This window comes from Pseudophryne corroboree, chromosome 8, assembly GCF_028390025.1.
Source record: "Pseudophryne corroboree isolate aPseCor3 chromosome 8, aPseCor3.hap2, whole genome shotgun sequence".
In the NCBI taxonomy this organism is placed as follows: Eukaryota; Metazoa; Chordata; class Amphibia; order Anura; family Myobatrachidae; genus Pseudophryne; species Pseudophryne corroboree.
In genome coordinates this window covers 444,913,578-444,933,750 of record NC_086451.1, presented here as the reverse complement: position 1 = coordinate 444,933,750, position 20,173 = coordinate 444,913,578, and the positions used below count along the sequence as shown (strand labels likewise).

The window sequence follows — 20,173 nt, the reverse complement described above, 5'->3', positions numbered from 1 at the left end:
CGTTGGGAAAAACCAAAGGTGGACATGATGGCGTCCCGCCTGAACAAAAAACTAGACAGATATTGCGCCAGGTCAAGGGACCCTCAGGCAATAGCGGTGGACGCTCTGGTAACACTGTGGGTGTACCAGTCAGGGTATGTGTTCCCTCCTATGCATCTCATACAAAAAGTACTGAGAATCATAAAAAGGAGATGAGTAAGAACGATACTCGTGGTTCCGGATGGGTCAAGAAGGACTTGGTACCCGGAACTTCAAGAGATGCTCACGGAAGAACCGTGGCCTCTACCTTTAAGAGAGGACCTGCTCCAGCAGGGGCCTTGTCTGTTCCAAGACTTACCGCGGCTGTGTTTGACGGCATGGCAGTTGAACGCCGGATCCTGAAAGGGCATTCCAGATGAAGTCATCCCTACCCTGGTCGAAGCCAGGAAGGATGTAACCGAAAAACATTTTCACCGCATTTGGCGAAAATATGTTGCGTGGTGTGAGGCCAAGAAGGTCCCTACAGAGGAATTCCAACTGGGTCGTTTCCTACATTTCCTGAAAACAGGACTGTCTATGGGCCTAAAATTAGGGTCCATTAAGGTTCAAATTTCGACCCTGTCGAATTTCTTCCAGAAAGAACTGGCTTCAGTGCCTGAAGTTCAGACGTTTGTAAAAGGGGTACTGCATATACAGCCTCCTTTTGTGCCCCCAGTGGCACCTTGGGATCTCAATGTTGTTTTGAGTTTCCTAAAGTCACATTGGTTTGATCCACTCACCACTGTGGAATTAAAATATTTCACATGGAAGGTGAAGATTCTATTAGCCCTGGCTTCAGCCAGGCGTGTGTCAGAATGGGCGGCTTTATCATATAAAAGCCCTTACTTAATTTTTCATTCTGACAGGGCAGAATTGAGGACTCGTCCTCAATTTCTCCTTAAGGTGTTTTCTGTTTTTCACATGAACCAACCTATTGTGGTACCTGCGGCTACTAGGGACTTGGAGGACTCCAAGTTACTTGACGTTGTCAGGGCCCTGAAAATATATGTTTCCAGGACGACTGGAGTCAGAAAATCTGACTCGCTGTTTAGCCTGTATGCACCCAACAAGATGGGTGTTCCTGCTTCTAAGCAGACGATTGCTCGCTGGATTTGTAGTACAATTCAGCTTGCACATTCTGTGGCAGGCTTGCCACAGCCAAAATCAGTAAAAGCCCATTCCACAAGGAAGTGGGCTCATCTTGGGCGGCTGCCCGAGGGGTCTCGGCTTTACAACTTTGCCGAGCTGCTACTTGGTCAGGGGCACACCCTGACTGAGGAGGACCTGGAGTTCTCTCATTCGGTGCTGCAGAGTCATCTGCACTCTCCCGCCCGTTTTGGAGCTTTGGTATAATCCCCATGGTCCTGACGGAGTCCCCAGCATCCACTTAGGACGTTAGAGAAAATAAGAATTTACTTACCGATAATTCTATTTCTCGTAGTCCGTAGTGGATGCTGGGCGCCCGTCCCAAGTGCGGATTGTCTGCAATACTTGTACATAGTTATTGTTACAAAAATCGGGTTATTCTTGTTGTGAGCCATCTTTTCAGAGGCTCCTTCGTTGTTATCATACTTTTAACTGGGTTCAGATCACAGGTTGTACGGTGTGATTGGTGTGGCTGGTATGAGTCTTACCCGGGATTCAATATCCTTCCTTATTATGCACGCTCGTCCGGGCACAGTATCCTAACTGAGGCTTGGAGGAGGGTCATAGGGGGAGGGGCCAGTGCACACCACCTGATCCTAAAGCTTTTATTATTGTGCCCTGTCTCCTGCGGAGCCGCTAAACCCCATGGTCCTGACGGAGTCCCCAGCATCCACTACGGACTACGAGAAATAGAATTATCGGTAAGTAAATTCTTATTATTTATACTACTGAATAAAGAGGTGGATATGCTGAATATGTAACACCGTGTTATTCTCAGGATCAAAAAGGATTTATTTTAGTTTTGCGTAGCCAGAATTATTGTTGGTGTTTTTGGAGACTGCGCACTCTCTTTGTTTGGCAGCTGCAAGTGTGACTGCAATCATTATGGGCTCCAGTGCTCAGTGGAATACCACAGGGTTCAGTACTCGGACCATTGTTGTTTAATATATTCATTAATGACCTAGGAGAGGGACTGGAAAGCACAGTGTCAATTTTCGCAGATGATACTAAGCTATGTAGAGTAATTAATTCAGACAAGGCTGTTGAGTCTCTACAGAATGACTTATCTAGACTTGAGGACTGGGCGGATAAATGGAGAATGAGGTTCAATACAGACAAAAACAGGATTTTGATACCTACCGGTAATTCCTTTTCTCCTAGTCCGTAGAGGATGCTGGGGTCCACTTCATGACCATGGGGTATAGACGGTTCCGCAGGAGCCATGGGCACTCTTAAGACTTTTCAATGGGTGTGAACTGGCTCCTCCCTCTGTGCCCCTCCTCCAGACCTCAGTTATAGGAACTGTGCCCAGGGAGACGGACATTTAGAGGAAAGGATTTACTTTAATACTAGTGGTGAGATACATACCAGCTCACACCTCAACCATGCCGCACAACATGGCATTCAACAGAACACACGCCAACAGGCATGAATCAATGACAGCAACATGCTGAAACTAATATAACACAACTTGTGTAATCTAATAACTAAACTGCAGGTAAAGTACGCACTGGGACGGGCGCCCAGCATCCTCTACGGACTAGGAGAAAAGGATTTACCGGGAGGTATCAAAATCTTGTTTTCTCATACGTTCTAGAGAATGCTGGGGTCCACTTCATGACCATGGGGTTTATACCAAAGCTCCAGTACGGACGGGAGAGTGCGGATGACCCTGCAGCACCAATTGACCGAACTTGAGGTCTTCATCGGCCAAGGTGTCAAACTAGAAGAATTTTGCAAATGTGTTTGACCCCGACCAAGTAGCTGCTCGGCAAAGTTGTAATGCCGAGACCCCCCGGGCAGCCGCCCAGGATGAGCCAAATTCCTAGTGGAATGGGCCTTCACCGACGTCGGTAACGGCAATCCAGCCGTAGTATGAGCGTGCTGAATCGTACCTCTGATCCAACGCGCAATAGTCTGCTTGGAAGCAGGACACCCAATCTTGTTGGGAGCATACAGGACAAACAAAATCTCTGTTTTCCGTATTCGAGCTGTTCTAGCTACATAAATCTTCAAAGCCCCAACCACATCTAGAGACTGTGACTCAGTGAACGTGTCAGTAACTACTAGCACCACAATAGGTTGGTTTATGTGGAAAGATGAAACCACCTTTGGAAGAAATTGTTGACGAGTTCTCAACTCTGCCCTATCTTCATGGAAGATCAGGTAAGGGCTATTGTGGGACAAGGCCCCTAATTCAGACACCCGTCGCGCGGATGCCAATGCCAAAAGCATCACCACTTTCCAAGTGAGAAACTTCAACTCTATCTTTTGTAGAGGCTCAAACCAATCCGACTGAAGGAATTGCAACACCCTGTTAAGGTCCCATGGTGCCACTGGAGGCACAAATGGAGGCTGGATGTGCAGAAACCCTTTTCACGAAGGTCTGAACCTCTGGAAGAGAGGCCAATTGTTTTTTGGAAGAACACTGACAAGGCCGAAATCTGGATCTTGATTTACCCCAATCGGAGGCCCGCCTCCACAGCAGCCTGCAAAAAATGGAGAAAACGTCCCAACTCAAACTCTTCCGTAGGAGCCTTCTTAGATTCACACCAAGACACATATTTTCTCCAAATACGGTGGTAATGTTTCGACGTTACTCCTTTCCTGGCCTGAATAAGGGTGGGTATAACTTCCTTAGGAATACCCTTTCGGGCTAGGATCCGGTGCTCAACAGCCATGCCGTCAAACGTAGCCGCGGTAAGTCTTGATACACGCACGGCCCCTGCTGCAGCAGGTCCTCGCGAAGAGGAAGAGGCCGAGGATCTTCTATGAGCAATTCCTGAAGATCTGGGTACCAAGCCCTCCTTGGCTAGTCTGGGGCAATGAAGATTGCTCGAACCCTTGTTCTTCTTATGATCCTGAGAACTTTTGGGATCAGCGAAAGTGGAGGGAAGACATACACTGACCGGAATACCCACTGGGTCACTAGCGCATCCACTGCTATTGCTTGAGGGTCTCTCGACCAGGAAAAATATTTCTGAAGCTTCCTGTTGAGACGAGATGCCATCATGTCTACTTGAGGAACTCCCCAAAGACTTGTCACCTCTGCGAAGACTTCTCGGTGGAGGCTCCACTCTCCTGGATGGAGATCGTGTCTGCTGAGGAAGTCTGCTTCCCAGTTGTCTACTTCCGGAATGAAAATTGCCGACAGAGCCTTTACATGTCTTTCTGCCCAGAGGAGGATCTTCGTCACCTCTGCCATTGCCGCTCTGCTTTTCGTTCCGCCCTGCCTGTCCGACTGGATCTGCATGGGATGATCTTGAAGAAGATGTACCGCTTGTTGAAGGCCGTTGTAAATGGCTCTCAATTCCAGCGCATTTATGTGAAGGCAGGCTTCCTGACTTGACCATTTTCCTTGGAAGTTTTCCCCCTGAGTGACAGCTCCCCAGCCTTGGAGACTTGCATCCGTGGTTACCAGGACCCAGTCCTGAATCCCGAACCTGCGTCCCTCTAGTAGGTGAGAACTGTGTAGCCACCACAGGAGCGAAATCCTGGCTTTTGACGACAGGATTATCTTCCGGTGCATGTGTAGGTAGGATCCCGACCACTTGTCCAACAGGTGCCACTGGAATACTCTGGCATGGAACCTGCCAAACTGTATGGCCTCGTTCTCTCAACTTCTGTGTCCAGAATCATCCCGAGAAAAGACAATCTTGTCGTCAGTTCCAACTGTGACTTTGGATAATTTATGATCCAACCGTGTTGTTGGAGAATGGACAGGGAGAGTGTGATGTTTTGTAACAACTGCTCCCTGGATCTCGCCTTTATCAGGAGATCGTCTAGATAAGGAATTATATGGACTCCTTTTTGACTCAGGAAAACCATCATCTCCGCCATCACCTTGGTGAATACCCTCGGCGCCGTGGAGAGACAGAGAAGGTAACGTCTGGAATTGGTAATGGCAATCCTGAACCGCGAATCTCAGCTAAGCCTGGTGAGGAGGATAAATGGGAACATGCAGGTAAGCATCCTTTATGTTTACAGACACCATATAGTCCCCCTCCTCCATTTTGAACTTAAATCGTTTCAAGTGGAGATTCAGATTTTTTTAGGGTTAGGATCGGTCTGACCGAGCCGTCCGGCTTCGGAACTTGTTGTGACAAAGGTACCAGGACTATTACCAGATCCTGACATAATTTTTGGATTGCCGCTGTTACTGCTTCCCTTTCCAGAAGAGAAGCTGGCAAGGTCGATTTGAAATATCGGCATGGGGGAACATCTTGAAACTCCAGCTTGTACCCCTGCGATACTATCTGCAAAACCCAGGGGTCCAGGCCAGACAGAATCCAACCTTGGCTGAACAGTTTGAGACGTGCCCCCACCCGAGCGGCCTCCCCCAAAGGAGCCCCAGCGTCATTCTGAAGATTTAGCAGAAGTAGGGGTAGACTTCTGCTCCTGGGAACCTGGAGCCTCTGTGGACTTCTTTCCCATTCCCTTTCCCCTACCTGCAAAGAAGGAGGAACCACTCGCTTTTTTGTAGTTATTGGGCTGAAAGGACTGCGTGTGCGGGTGATATGTCTTTTTTGCCGTTGCAGGCGCAGAGGGCAAAAATGTCGACTTACCTGCGGTAGCCGCCGAGCCTAACGCATCCAGTCCATCGCCAAATAAGGCCTCACCTTTATATGGGACAGCCTCCATATTTCTTTTGGAATCTGCATCCGCGTTCCACTGGCGAATCCACAACGCCCGCCGAGCCGATACTGCCAAGGTAGCGGCTTGTGAACTCAAGAGTCAAATATCTTTCATCGCTTCTAGCATGTATGTGGCAGCGACTTTGATATTCCCTAACTTAAGGAGTATCTCATCTTTATCAATCGTGTCAATTTCTGATGACACGCTTTCTGACCATTTTTCAATAGCGCAACTCACCCACACGCAAGCAATTGTGGGCCTGAGCAGTGTACCATTGGCAACATAAATGGATTTTCATGTAGTCTCCATTTTGCGGTCTGCTGGCTCCTTTAGTGAAGCCGTGCCAGGTGCAGGGAGAATTACCTTCTTTGTCAACCTGGACAGAGCACTGTCTAAAACGGGGTGACTCACATTTTTTTCTGTCCTCCACAGGGATAGGATAAGCTATCGGAATTCTCTTGGGAATACGAAATTTCTTTTCGGGATTCACCCACATCCCTTCAAAGAGTGTATTAAGCCCGTGGGAAGGAGGTAAAGTGACCTTGGATTTCTTTCCTTTATAGAAATAAGCCTTCTCTTGAGGTACAGGAGTGGCTTCCGTGACTTCCAGAACTTCCCTTATAGCTACAATCATATATTGTATATTGTTTTGCCAATTTGTGATCTATTTCTCTGGAGTCACTATCGTCGACACAAGAATCAGTGTCCGTGTCGGTATCAGTTGCACAATATTTGCAAATGGTCTCTTATGTGACCCAGAGGGGTCGCCTGCGGATGGAAGAACAGAGCCCTGAAAAATCACATCCTCCACAGATTTTCTCCAGCACTCAGCATGAGATTCAGACTTATCTAATCTCCTATTGATATGATGCATACTATCACGTATTTCTTTCACCCATGCAGGCTCTTGGTGTGCCAGCAGCGCCATCACATTACAACTCTGTGTCCCTAAAATGCCTTCCTCCGGGAAGGAACTCCCTGCCTCAGACATGTGTACAACACACACTCACAGATACACTGGGACTTATAGGGGACAGATCCACAGTAAAATCTGTCAGAGGGACACAGTTTAGGAGCAGACAGTTCACAACCCAGCGCCAAAGAAAAAATCCCTGTGTCGCTTACTCCGTACACAGAAACCTTTAAGCGCTATTATTTTATGAATTAAATGTTTTAGCACTCAGGCCCCCCTTTTTTTTCACCCTGATACTTGTACAGACGTGTAGGAGGACCAGCTTCTTCTCTGCAATCTGTGAATGAGAGACAATGGCGCTGAACAGTGTGCTGGCCGACTGAGGTGGAAGCTCCGCCCCCACAATGGCGCGTTTCTCCTCAGAGATTTTTACATAGAACGTATACTGGCGGGGGCAGGGCTGTGCCTGGGCATCTCATGCCCCCTTTTTGCCAGTTTATAGGTGTTTTTGCTGCCCATGCCCCCCCCCCCCCCCGCAGTGCCTGTGTGTGTGGGCAGCAATGGCGTGCTGCGCGCCCGCCAGCCTCGCTGTACCTCAGCCGTCAGTTTACTTGATAGAAGATCTGTCTTCTTCTACTCACCTGTCTTCTGGCTCTGTGAGGGGGGTGACGGCGTGCTGTGGGAGTGAGCATCTAGGCACGGCTAGCGTTCAGTTCCCTTCAGGAGCTAATGGTGTCCTGTCAGCCAGAAGCAGAGCCATGAAACTCTTTAGGAAGTTGGTTCCTACTTCTGCCCCCTCAGTCCCACGAAGCAGGGAGACTGTTGCCAGCAGTTCTCCCTGAAAACAAAAAACCTAACATAAGTCTTTTCAGAGAAGCTCAGTAGAGCTTCTCTGGAGTGCATCCAGTCTGCCTGGGCACATTTCTAAAACTGAGGTCTGGAGGAGAGGCATAGAGGGAGGAGCCAGTTCACACCCATTGAAAAGTCTTAAGAGTGCCCATGGCTCCTGCGGAACCGTCTATATCCCATGGACATGAAGTGGACCCCAGCATCCTCTAGGACGTATGAGAATGTAAAGTTATGCACTTTGGGACTAAGAACAATTGGGCAGCCTTTAAACTAAATGGGGAAAATGTAGGGATAACGGTAGTTGAAAAAGATTTGGGAGTGCTCATCGACAATAAACTTAGTAGCAGTACGCAGTGCAAAAATGCAGCAACAAAAGCAAATAAGGTGTTAGCATGCATTAAACGGGGAATGGAGACAAGGGATGAGAGCGTAATCCTGCCTCTGTATATATCATTGGTGCGGTCACACCTGGAATATTGTGTACAGTTCTGGGCACCTCACGATAAAAAAAAGATATCTTGGAACTCGAAAAGGTTCAGAGGCGAGCCACCAAACTGGTTAAGGGGTTAGAGGCACAGGATTATGAGGAAAGACTTAAAAGGTTAGATTTGTTTACACTGGAAAAGAGGCGCCTGAGAGGAGACATTATTAATATTTTTAAATACATTAAGGGACAATACAAGGATTTATCAAAAAAACACTACTTCGGACACGAGGACATTCCCCGAGGTTAAAAGAAAAAAAATTCCATACACAACGGAGAAAAGGGTTCTTCACAGTAAGAGCAGTAAGGATTTGGAATTCTATGCCAGAGAAGGTAGTAATGGTGGACTCAATCAATAAGTTTAAAAATGGATTAGATAAATTCCTAGCAGAAAAAAATATCCAAGGATACAGCATTTAATTAAGATTAAAAAAAATAACTAAAAAGAAAAAAAACATTATATAGGTTGACCTCGATGGACATCTGTCTCTTTTTCAACCTCAACAACTATGTAACTATTAGCGCCAAAGGTTACGATCAGCTGATTGCATTGGTATACCGCAGTGGCATTGAAGATGCGGCCCTCCAGCTCCTGTGGGACTACACATTCCAGCATGCCCTGCCAAAGTTTCAGCATGCCCTAATAGCAAAACTACGGCAGGGCATGCTGGGATGTCTAGTTCCACAGCAGCCTGAGGGCCGCATGTTGAACACCCTGGTATACATTATTCCTTTCCCAAAGAAAACATCATATGCACGGACTCATTCCTGGATCTTAAATGAATCATGAGACTGAGGGGACCTGAGGACGGTCTGTATTGCAAATTCATTTTTGTGAGTTTTAATATCTTAACTAAGCGGACAGGAGAAAATCTCTATCCGCAGAAGGGCCCCACTGAACGTATAGGAATCTAAGGTACCTTGACTGGGGTTCTGAAAATAAATAACCCTTGTGCAACACCCTAAAATCCCTTTCTACACCCCCAGATCTCATTTAAATATAACACAATGAAATGTCGCTCTCTCACAATGGTGCTGCCGTAGTTGCATCCGCACTTTGCAAACATAACAAGAAGTGCAAGATCTACTGAGCCAGAACAGATTTAAAGATCCATTAATGGTGTCACTGAGGCCTTGTGCACGTATGGAATCTCTGAGACAAGCATATGCTACTGAGAGAATCCGCCTCCTCAGTTCTGTGTCGGTTACACTGTGGGAGGGAGCAATGGTATCAGAGGTCTGTGCTTCAGTAGGACTCAGAGGGCCGGATTCAAATGTCCCACCCCGGGCGCGTGCCCGCCCACCGGCTGCTATTCTAACGGCTCTTTTCACACTCGCGCGCATTACTTTTGTCTGGTTTAGGTGCTTTGCGCGCCTAAACCCGAGTGTAATGGGTGCGATTAGCGCAATAACTGGGGGCAATTGAGCACAGTCTAGTTGTGGGTGACGCCACCAACTTGGGGTAATTATAATGGCTAAGTATATTATTTTGCAACACTCTACTTTGGACAGAAATAGTCATTAAAATGAAAGGAACAATTTAAGTCCTACAAAACTGTATAGTGACCACTACTGCCAGTACTTATTAGTTACTGAAGATAACAGGATGGTAGGGTAATTATATAACCGCAATATAGGATTTCACTATCATATAGTTTCCAGTAACTAATGCACATTGCTGTTAATCCTCATCTCTGCTGTAGCAAGATTGGTTTAGTAATTCCACCTATCCCTGGCCTGTACTGTAACACTACCAACATTATTAGTAGTATCATCATCATATTATGGGGTCTATTCATGAAGCAGTGAAAAGAGTGGAGAAGTGAGCCTGTGGAGAAGTTGTCCATGGCAACCAATCAGCTGCTCCGTACAATTGTATAGTATGCAAATTATAAATGTTACTTCAATGCTGATTGGTTGCCATGGGCAACTTCTCCACTGGCTCACTTCTCCACACTTTTCACTGCTTCATGAATAGACCCCTATGTGTTACTTACAATCACACAGACACAACCTTCTCTTCACTGTGCAGATATTTTTTTTCCTGTTTTGAACAAAACTTTATTGTTTTCAGAAAAGAGAACACACACTACTGCGCTGATCGCTTTTTTTTTATTTCTTTTTTTAGTCTTGGTCAACACTTTATTGGCTTTATCCTTGTACCGTTTAGCATTTATTTTCTGCAAGCCAACGAACAGGCTCTTATGTTCAGAGAGGCATGAAACAGATCTGGAGGAGTACCTAGGAAATGGGGAATCAGGAGCCATAGACACCTGTAAGCTCGTGTACATCTAAAGGTCTGCGTGAGGGCACCTATACACGGCAGGTTATCTGCATATCCTAGTCAGTCATAGACTTCCTCAAAAATATGGCAGCTAGCACTGAGCAACATTAATATTATCCATAGAAACCAAGATCCACTAAGTAAAATAGTACACTTTACCCACCAATGTAAAACAAATGTAGGTTTTTCTTCTTCAAGAGAGAAGTCATGGAGATGAGCAACAGATACCATCATAAACAGCCAGCAGACAAACACAGCACGTAGCTGGAGCCGCCTATCAGTGAAGTAAGTGTCTTGGTAGTAACGCATAATAATGTCCTGCCAACAATGAGATCATTGTATGGAGACCGGATCCATACACAGGGGGCTGTTTGTTAGTAGCCGGAATGCATTGTAGAGGGCAGGGGCCTCCGTGTGAGACCCCAGATACATTAATACAGAAGAGAGAGTGGTCTCTCCGCCAGGACGGAACATATGCTGCCCAGGAGCAGCACAGGGGCCCCAGACAGGAGCAATAAACAAGTCCGTGATAGCTGGGACGTACCCATGACTCCTGGCCGGCCTTTCTCCCTTCCCGTCTTACAATTAAAGGAACAAAATATTTGTTCACTAAAAAACAGGAACTTGGAATTTTGGATTATTATTTGTAGCCTAATAATGTTCATAGTAAATACAGCAGCTATAATTCTTAGGTCTACGGTAGCTATACCGAAGAAAAATAAGGTGGCTTTGAGAGTTTGCCCCACCCCACTACGGCCAGGTGAAAACCCAATCCAGGATCTTCGTTGGCAAAAGCTCTAATTACAGAAATATTAACATATATAGAAATAGAGCAACCTAATTATTATTATTACATTTTATTTATAGGGCGCCACAAGTGTTTCGCAGCGTTGTACAAAGGACAGTACAGGGAGACAAAACTTAGCATCACAGTAAATAAATAACAGAGTGCAGGTTACAGAGAGCACCACAATTCTCATACATAATACAGCTTAGAGGTAAGTAGCGAGGGAGTAATCATCGTACTACTAGGGGCTGGCGGCCATAGATAGAGAGGAGCCTTTACCAGTAGGAGAAAAAGCAGGTAAAGATGGTCGCTGAGTGAAATGTGTCGAGAAAAGGGCTAAGACAACAAGAGGAAAGAGGGCCCTGCTCTGAAGTGCTAACAATCTAGTGGGGAGGGGTGACAGACAGATGACATGAGGTGCAAGCAAGCAGGAGGTAGCCTGATGGCAGTATGCAAGCAAACCTAATGTGTACTGTGATTTATCAGCTCCGTCCCACTGTGGCATGGACTCCACAAGACCATGGAAGGTGTCCTGTGGCATCGGGCACCAAGACGTTAGCAGCAGATCCTTTAAGTCCCGTGGGGTCTTTAAAGCTTGGACCAGATTGGAATCTGGGGAATTTGGACTCTAGGTCATGTCCCTCAAACCATTCCCGAACAATGTTTGCAGTGTGCCAGGGTGGATTATCCTGCTGAAAGATGCCACTGCTATCGGGGAATACCATCTCCATGAACGGGTGCACTTGGTCTGCAACAATGTTTTGGTAAGTGGTACACATCAAAGTAACATCCACAGGAATGCCAGGACCCAAGGTTTCCCGGCAGATCATTGCCAGGGGCACTACACAGCATCCTGGCGCCATCTCTTCCCCAGACAAGCGACGCACACGCAGTCGGCTATCCGCATAATGTAAATGTTAACATGATTCATCAGACTAGGCCACCGTCTTCCATGGCTCCATGGTCTAGTTCTGATGCCTTACGCGCCCATTGTAGGTGCTTTCAACGGTGGATGAGGTCACAATGGGCACCCCGAATCACCAGCTGTCCTTCCTTGGACCAGCTTTGGTAGCTACTTACCAGTGCACATCAGGAACACCCCACATGACCTACCATGTTGGAGATGTTCTGACCCAGACGTCTAGCTATTAAAGTTTGGCCTTTGTCAAAGTTACTCTGATCCTTCCGCTTGTCCATTTTTCCTTCATCCAACACATCAACTTCAGTACTTTCTTATAAATATTCTATCAATTTCAGATCAGGCATTGTCTAATAATCCAAAAAGCAGACTCCTTCTCCGACGATGAACACTGCACCTCATATTGGGGGACATTCCTAGTTGAACGCTCGCTAGCAACTTTTTGCAGTGCTGCGATCAGGTTAAAACTCTGCAAAACTGCGCATGCGTATGCACCGCAATGCGCAGGATCGTCATACGGGTACAAAGAGGATCGGTGCTGAGCAATGGATTTAACGAAGAATCCATTCGCACAGCCGATCGCAAGAAGATTGACAGGAAGAAGGCGTTTACGGGTGAAAACGGACCGTTTTCTGGGAGTGTTTGGAAAAACGCAGGCGTGTCCAAGCGTTTGCAGGGATCACAACGTGATCACAAAGTGACCACAGCGGCTGAGTAAGTCCAGAGATACTCAGAAACTACAGAAAACTTTTTTGTGCCGTCGGCTGCAAAAGCGTTCGCACACTTGCAAAGTGAAAATACACTCCCCCATAGGCGGCGACTATCTGATCGCAGCGCTGCAAAAAGTTGCTAGGGAGCGATCAACTCGGAATGACCCCCATTATACACCAGCAACTGCCACAGATCTAAAATATATATTTTTTTTACATTGTTTTAAATGTATTATTGGATTTGACAGTATTGTCACATAATGCTGCAGTCACATCTCTTTATACACAGTAGCAGTGCCACCTGCAGGCGGTTATGAGATATTACACCAAATCAATTGAATGTATTATGTTTGGTTGACTTGTTGCTGGCAAACGGTCACATTTTTTATTCGCAGCATTTGTGACTATTTTCAGGAACTACACAGAAATGGTGAAGTGGAGAACATACGAAACTGGTGCATTGCAGGATAACTCTGTGTACACAATGCAAGTATGAGAGAGAGAGAGCGGAGGACTTACCTGTGAGGGAGGGTGCATGTGCTGCAGGAGGAGCGTTGCTGACAGGGTGCAGGATGATGGCGTGGGGCGTGCTGTTTGGGGACGAGCATGGCTTGGCTCCTGGAGCAGGTCTCGGCTGTAGGGCTGGTTTCTTAGACAGGAAAGTGTTAGACTTGGGGAGACATCCAGACTGAGCTGTGAGGAGACAATAGAGGGAGACATATGACTGTTTGGCATAATAAGGATCAGAGTGTTTTCTACACTGTCCATGTATCGACTGCAGTTCTGCCGATGTGCACTAACTGGGCTTTGCCTATATGAGTATGCCTCAGGTGCTCAAACTCAGTCCTCAGGACACCACACGGTCCATGTTTTGTAGGTCACCTGTAGATTTTTAAAATGTGACAGTTGGTGATACACAGTGCAGCTGCTGGGTGATATGGAAAATGTGAACCGTGTGGGGTCCTGAGGACCAAGTTTGAGAACCACTGCTTTAGGGTACCTGCACAGAATCAAACCACACCCGACATGCTCTGCTAACTGGTGCACGTTCATCTCAGCATCAGGCCCTGAGAGTATTCCAAGTGCAATAGGAAATAATAAGAATTTACTCACCGGTAATTCTATTTCTCGTAGTCCGTAGTGGATGCTGGGAACTCCGTAAGGACCATGGAGAATAGCGGGCTCGGAAGGAGACTGGGCACTCTAAGAAAGAATTAGGACTACCTGGTGTGCACTGGCTCCTCCCTCTATGCCCCTCCTCCAGACCTCAGTTAGAGAAACTGTGCCCGGAAGAGCTGACACAATAAGGAAGGGATTTGGAATCCCGGGTAAGACTCATACCAGCCACATCAATCACACCGTACAACTCGTGATACTATATCCAGTTAACAGTATGAATAACAACTGAGCCTCACGAACAGATGGCTCATAACAATAACCCTTTAGTTAGGCAATAACTATATACAAGTATTACAGACAATCCGCACTTGGGATGGGCGCCCAGCATCCACTACGGACTACGAGAAATAGAATTACCGGTGAGTAAATTCTTATTTTCTCTGACGTCCTAGTGGATGCTGGGTACTCCGTAAGGACCATGGGGATTATACCAAAGCTCCCAAACGGGCGGGAGAGTGCGGATGACTCTGCAGCACCGAATGAGCAAACTCAAGGTCCTCCTCAGCCAGGGTATCAAACTTGTAGAATTTTGCAAATGTGTTTGAACCCGACCAAGTAGCAGCTCGGCAAAGTTGTAAAGCCGAGACCCCTCGGGCAGCCGCCCAAGAAGAGCCCACCTTCCTCGTGGAATGGGCTTTTACAGATTTAGGATGCGGCAGTCCAGCCGCAGAATGTGCAAGTTGAATCGTGCTACAGATCCAGCGAGCAATAGTCTGCTTAGAAGCAGGAGCACCCAGCTTGTTGGGTGCATACAGGATAAATAGCGAGTCAGTTTTCCTGACTCCAGCCGTCCTGGAAACATATATTTTCAGGGCCCTGACTACGTCCAGTAACTTGGAATCCTCCAAGTCCCGAGTAGCCGCAGGCACCACAATAGGTTGGTTCACATGAAAAGCTGAAACCACCTTAGGAAGGAATTGGGAACGAGTCCTCAATTCCGCCCTATCCATATGAAAAATCAGATAAGGGCTTTTACATGACAAAGCCGCCAATTCTGATACACGCCTGGCCGACGCCAAGGCCAACAGCATGACCACTTTCCACGTGAGGTATTTTAGCTCCACGGTTTTAAGTGGCTCAAACCAATGCGACTGTAGGAAATCCAACACCACGTTGAGATCCCACGGTGCCACTGGAGGCACAAAAGGGGGCTGAATATGCAGCACTCCTTTAACAAAAGTCTGAACTTCAGGCAGTGAAGCCAGTTCTTTTTGGAAGAAAATCGACAGAGCCGAGATCTGGACCTTAATGGAACCCAATTTTAGGCGCATAGTCACTCCTGACTGTAGGAAGTGCAGAAATCGACCGAGCTGAAATTCCTCCGTTGGGGCCTTCCTGGCCTCACACCAAGCAACATATTTTCGCCATATGCGGTGATAATGTCTTACGGTCACATCTTTCCTAGCTTTAATCAGCGTAGGAATGACTTCCTCCGGAATGCCCTTTTCTTTTAGGATCCGGTGTTCAAACGCCATGCCGTCAAACGCAGCCGCGGTAAGTCTTGGAACAGACAGCGCCCCTGCTGCAGCAGGTCCTGTCTGAGCGGCAGAGGCCATGGGTCCTCTGAGATCATTTCTTGAAGTTCTGGGTACCAAGCTCTTCTTGGCCAATCCGGAACCACAAGTATAGTTCTTACTCCTCTCCTTCTTATTATTCTCAGTACCTTGGGTATGAGAGGCAGAGGAGGGAACACATAAACCGACTGGTACACCCACGGTGTCACTACAGCGTCCACAGCTATCGCCTGAGGGTCCCTTGACCTGGCGCAATATCTTTTTAGCTTTTTGTTGAGGCGGGACGGAGGTCGTGTCCCGGAATGAACACTGCTGACAGTGCTAACACATGATTTTCCGCCCATCGGAGAATCCTTGTGGCTTCTGCCATCGCCATCCTGCTTCATGTGCCGCCCTGACGGTTTACATGGGCGACCGCCGTGATGTTGTCTGACTGGATCAGCACCGGCTGGTGTTGAAGCAGGGGTCTTGCCTGACTTAGGGCATTGTAAATGGCCCTTAGTTCCAGAATATTTATGTGTAGGGAAGTCTCCTGACTCGTCCATAGTCCTTGGAAGTTTCTTCCCTGTGTGACTGCCCCCCAACCTCGAAGGCTGGCATCCGTGGTCACCAGGACCCAGTCCTGTATGCCGAATCTGCGGCCCTCTAGAAGATGAGCACTCTGCAGCCACCACAACAGCGACACCCTGGTCCTTGGAGACAGGGTTATCAGCCGATGCATCTGAAGATGCGATCCGGACCACTTGTCCAACAGATCCCACTGAAAGATCTTTGCATGGAACCTTCCGAATGGAATTGCTTCGTAAGAAGCTACCATCTTTCCCAGGACTCGCGTGCAGTGGTGCACTGACACCTGTTTTGGTTTTAGGAGGTCTCTGACTAGAGATGACAACTCCTTGGCCTTCTCCTCCGGGAGAAACACCTTTTTCTGTTCTGTGTCCAGAACCATCCCCAGGAACAGTAGACGCGTTGTAGGAACCAGCTGCGACTTTGGAATATTCAGGATCCAGCCGTGCTGTTGTAGCACTTCCCGAGCTAGTGCTACTCCGATCAACAACTGTTCCCTGGACCTCGCCTTTATAAGGAGATCGTCCAAGTACGGGATAATTATAACTCCCTTTTTTCGAAGGAGTATCATCATTTCGGCCATTACCTTGGTAAATACCCTCGGTGCCGTGGACAGACCAAACGGCAACGTCTGGAATTGGTAATGACAGTCCTGTACCACAAATCTGAGGTACTCCTGGTGAGGAGGGTAAATGGGGACATGCAGGTAAGCATCCTTGATGTCCAGTGATACCATGTAATCCCCTTCGTCCAGGCTTGCAATAACCGCCCTGAGCGATTCAATTTTGAACTTGAACCTTCTTATAGAAGTGTTCAAGGATTTCAAATTTAAAATGGGTCTCACCGAACCGTCCGGTTTCGGTACCACAAACATTGTGGAATAGTAACCCCGTCCCTGTTGAAGGAGGGGTACTTTGGTTATCACCTGCTGGGAGTACAGCTTGTGAATCGCCTCCAGCACCGCCTCCCTGTCTGGGGGAGTAGTTGGCAAGGCTGATTTGAGGAAACGGCGAGGGGGAGATGTCTCGAATTCCAGCTTGTACCCCTGAGATACCACTTGTAGAATCCAGGGATCCACCCGTGAGCGAACCCACTGGTCGCTGAAGTTCCGGAGACGGGCCCCCACCGCACCTGGCTCCACCTGTGGAGCCCCAGCGTCATGCGGTGGACTTAGAGGAAGCGGGAGAGGACTTTTGTTCCTGGGAACTTGCTGTTTGGTGCAGCTTTTTCCCCCTACCTCTGCCTCTGGGCAGAAAGGACGCACCTTTAACCCGCTTGCCTTTCTGGTGCCGAAAGGACTGTACCTGATAATACGGTGCTTTCTTTGGCTGTGAGGGAACATGGGGTAAAAATGTCGACTTCCCAGCCGTCGCTGTGGAAACGAGGTCCGAGAGACCATCCCCAAACAATTCCTCACCCTTGTAAGGCAAAACCTCCATGTGCCTTTTAGAATCCGCATCACCTGTCCACTGCCGAGTCCATAATACTCTCCTGGCAGAAATGGACATTGCATTTATTCTAGATGCCAGTTGGCAAATATCCCTCTGTGCATCTCTCATGTATAAGACTACGTCTTTTATATGCTCTACAGTCAGCAATATAGTGTCCCTGTCAAGGGTATCAATGTTATCAGACAGGGAATCTGACCACATCCATGCTGAAGCAATAGCCGGTCTCAGTATAATACCTGAGTGTGTATATACAGACTTCAGGATAGCCTCCTGCTTTCTATCCGCAGGCTCCTTTAGGGCGGCCGTATCCGGAGACGGTAGTGCCACCTTCTTTGACAAGCGTGTGAGCGCTTTATCCACCCTAGGGGATGTCTCCCAACGTATCCTATCCTCTGGCGGGAAAGGGTACGCCCTTAGTAACTTTTTGGAAATTACCAGTTTTTTATCGGGGGAAACCCACGCTTCATCACACACTTCATTTAACTCTTCAGAAGGGGGAAAAACCACAGGTTGCTTTTTCTCCCCAAACAGAATACCCTTTTTTGTGGTACCAGGGTTAATGTCAGAAATGTGCAACACATTTTTCATTGCCGTAATCATGTAACGGATGGCCCTATTGGAATGTACACTAGTCTCATCGTCGTCGACACTGGAGTCAGTATCCGTGTCGACATCTGTGTCTGCCATCTGAGGTAGCGGGCGTTTTTGAGCCCCTGATGGCTTTTGAGACGCCTGGGCAGGCACGGACTGAGAAGCCGGCTGTCCCACATCTGCTATGTCATCAAACCTCTTATGTAAGGAGTTGACACTGTCACGTAATTCCTTCCACATATCCATCCACTCAGGTGTCGACCCCGCAGGGGGTGACATCACATTTATCGGCACCTGCTCCGCCTCCACATAAGCCTCCTCATCAAACATGTCGACACAGCCGTACCGACACACCGCACACACACAGGGAATGCTCTGACTGAGGACAGGACCCCACAAAGTCCTTTGGGGAGACAGAGAGAGAGTATGCCAGCACACACCACAGCGCTATAATTCACAGGGATGTACACTATAATGAGTGATTTTACCCTATAGCAGCTATATATATATATATATATATATATATATATATAGTATTTGCGCCTAAATTTAGTGCCCCCCCTCTCTTTTTTACCCTATTGAGCCTGGAAACTGCAGGGGAGAGCCTGGGGAGCGTCCTTCCAGCGGAGCTGTGAGAGGAAATGGCGCCAGTGTGCTGAGGGAGATAGCCCCGCCCCCTTCACGGCGGACTTCTCCCGCTTTTTTTATGGATATATGGCAGGGGATTTTACACATATATAGTCTTAATGACTATATTATGTGTATTTTTTGCCAATGTAAGGTAATCTTATTGCAGCCCAGGGCGCCCCCCCCAGCGCCCTGCACCCATCAGTGACCGGAGTGTGAGGTGTGCATGGGGAGCAATGGCGCATAGCTGCAGTGCTGTGCGCTACCTTAATGAAGACCGAAGTCTTCAGCCGCCGATTTCCTGGACGTTCTTCTTGCTTCTGGCTCTGCAAGGGGGACGGCGGCGCGGCTCCGGGACCGGAGGACCGAGGCTGGGCCTGTGTTCGATCCCTCTGGAGCTAATGGTGTCCTAGAAGCCCAAGCTAGCTGCAAGCAGGTAGGTTCGCTTCTCTCCCCTAAGTCCCTCGTAGCAGTGTGTCTGTTGCCAGCAGATCTCACTGAAAATAAAAAACCTAAATATACTTTCTTTTCTAGAAGCTCAGGAGAGCCCCTAGTGTTGGGGCAGTAAGGATGGTGTAATGGTTAGCATTACTGCCTCACAGCACTGAGGTCATGGGTTCGATTTCCACCATGGCCCTAACTGTGTGGAGTTTGTATATTCTCCCCGTACTTGCGTGGGTTTCCTCCGGGTACTCCGGTTTCCTCCCACAATCCAAAAATATACTGGTAGGTTAATTGGCTCCCAACAAAAATTAACCCTAGCGTGAATGTGTCTGTGTGCACATGTGATAGGGAATATAGATTGTAAGCTCCACTGGGGCAGGGACTGATGTGAATGACCGAATATTCTCTGTAAAGAGCTGCGGAATTTGTGTGCGCTATCTAAATAACTGGTAATAAATAAATAAATAATAAGAATTTACTTACCGATAATTCTATTTCTCGTAGTCCGTAGTGGATGCTGGGGACTCCGTAAGGACCATGGGGAATAGCGGCTCCGCAGGAGACTGGGCACAAAAGTAAAGCTTTAGAACTACCTGGTGTGCACTGGCTCCTCCCCCTATGACCCTCCTCCAAGCCTCAGTTAGGATACTGTGCCCGGACGAGCGTACACAATAAGGAAGGATTTTGAATCCCGGGTAAGACTCATACCAGCCACACCAATCACACCATATAACTTGTGATCTAAACCCAGTTAACAGCATGATAACAGAGGAGCCTCTAGAAAAGATGGCTCACTACAGCAATAACCCGATTTTTTGGTAACAATAACTATGTACCAGTATTGCAGACAATCCGCACTTGGGATGGGCGCCCAGCATCCACTACGGACTACGAGAAATAGAATTATCGGTAAGTAAATTCTTATTTTCTCTGACGTCCTAATGGATGCTGGGGACTCCGTAAGGACCATGGGGATTATACCAAAGCTCCCAAACGGGCGGGAGAGTGCGGATGACTCTGCAGCACCAAATGAGAGAACTCCAGGTCCTCCTCAG

The 20,173-nt window shown here is 47.7% G+C and overlaps 1 protein-coding gene across 2 annotated transcripts in view; it reads right to left on the bottom strand.

The window, feature by feature from the left end:
- Nucleotides 1-20,173, bottom strand: part of ATF6B (activating transcription factor 6 beta) — a 52,667-nt gene that overhangs the window by 20,380 nt on the left and 12,114 nt on the right. For both annotated transcript variants that reach the window (XM_063938152.1, XM_063938153.1), the window contains exon 7: nt 13,265-13,438. In XM_063938152.1, coding sequence (XP_063794222.1) covers nt 13,265-13,438 — 174 coding nt within the window. The remainder of the gene's footprint in view (nt 1-13,264; nt 13,439-20,173) is intronic.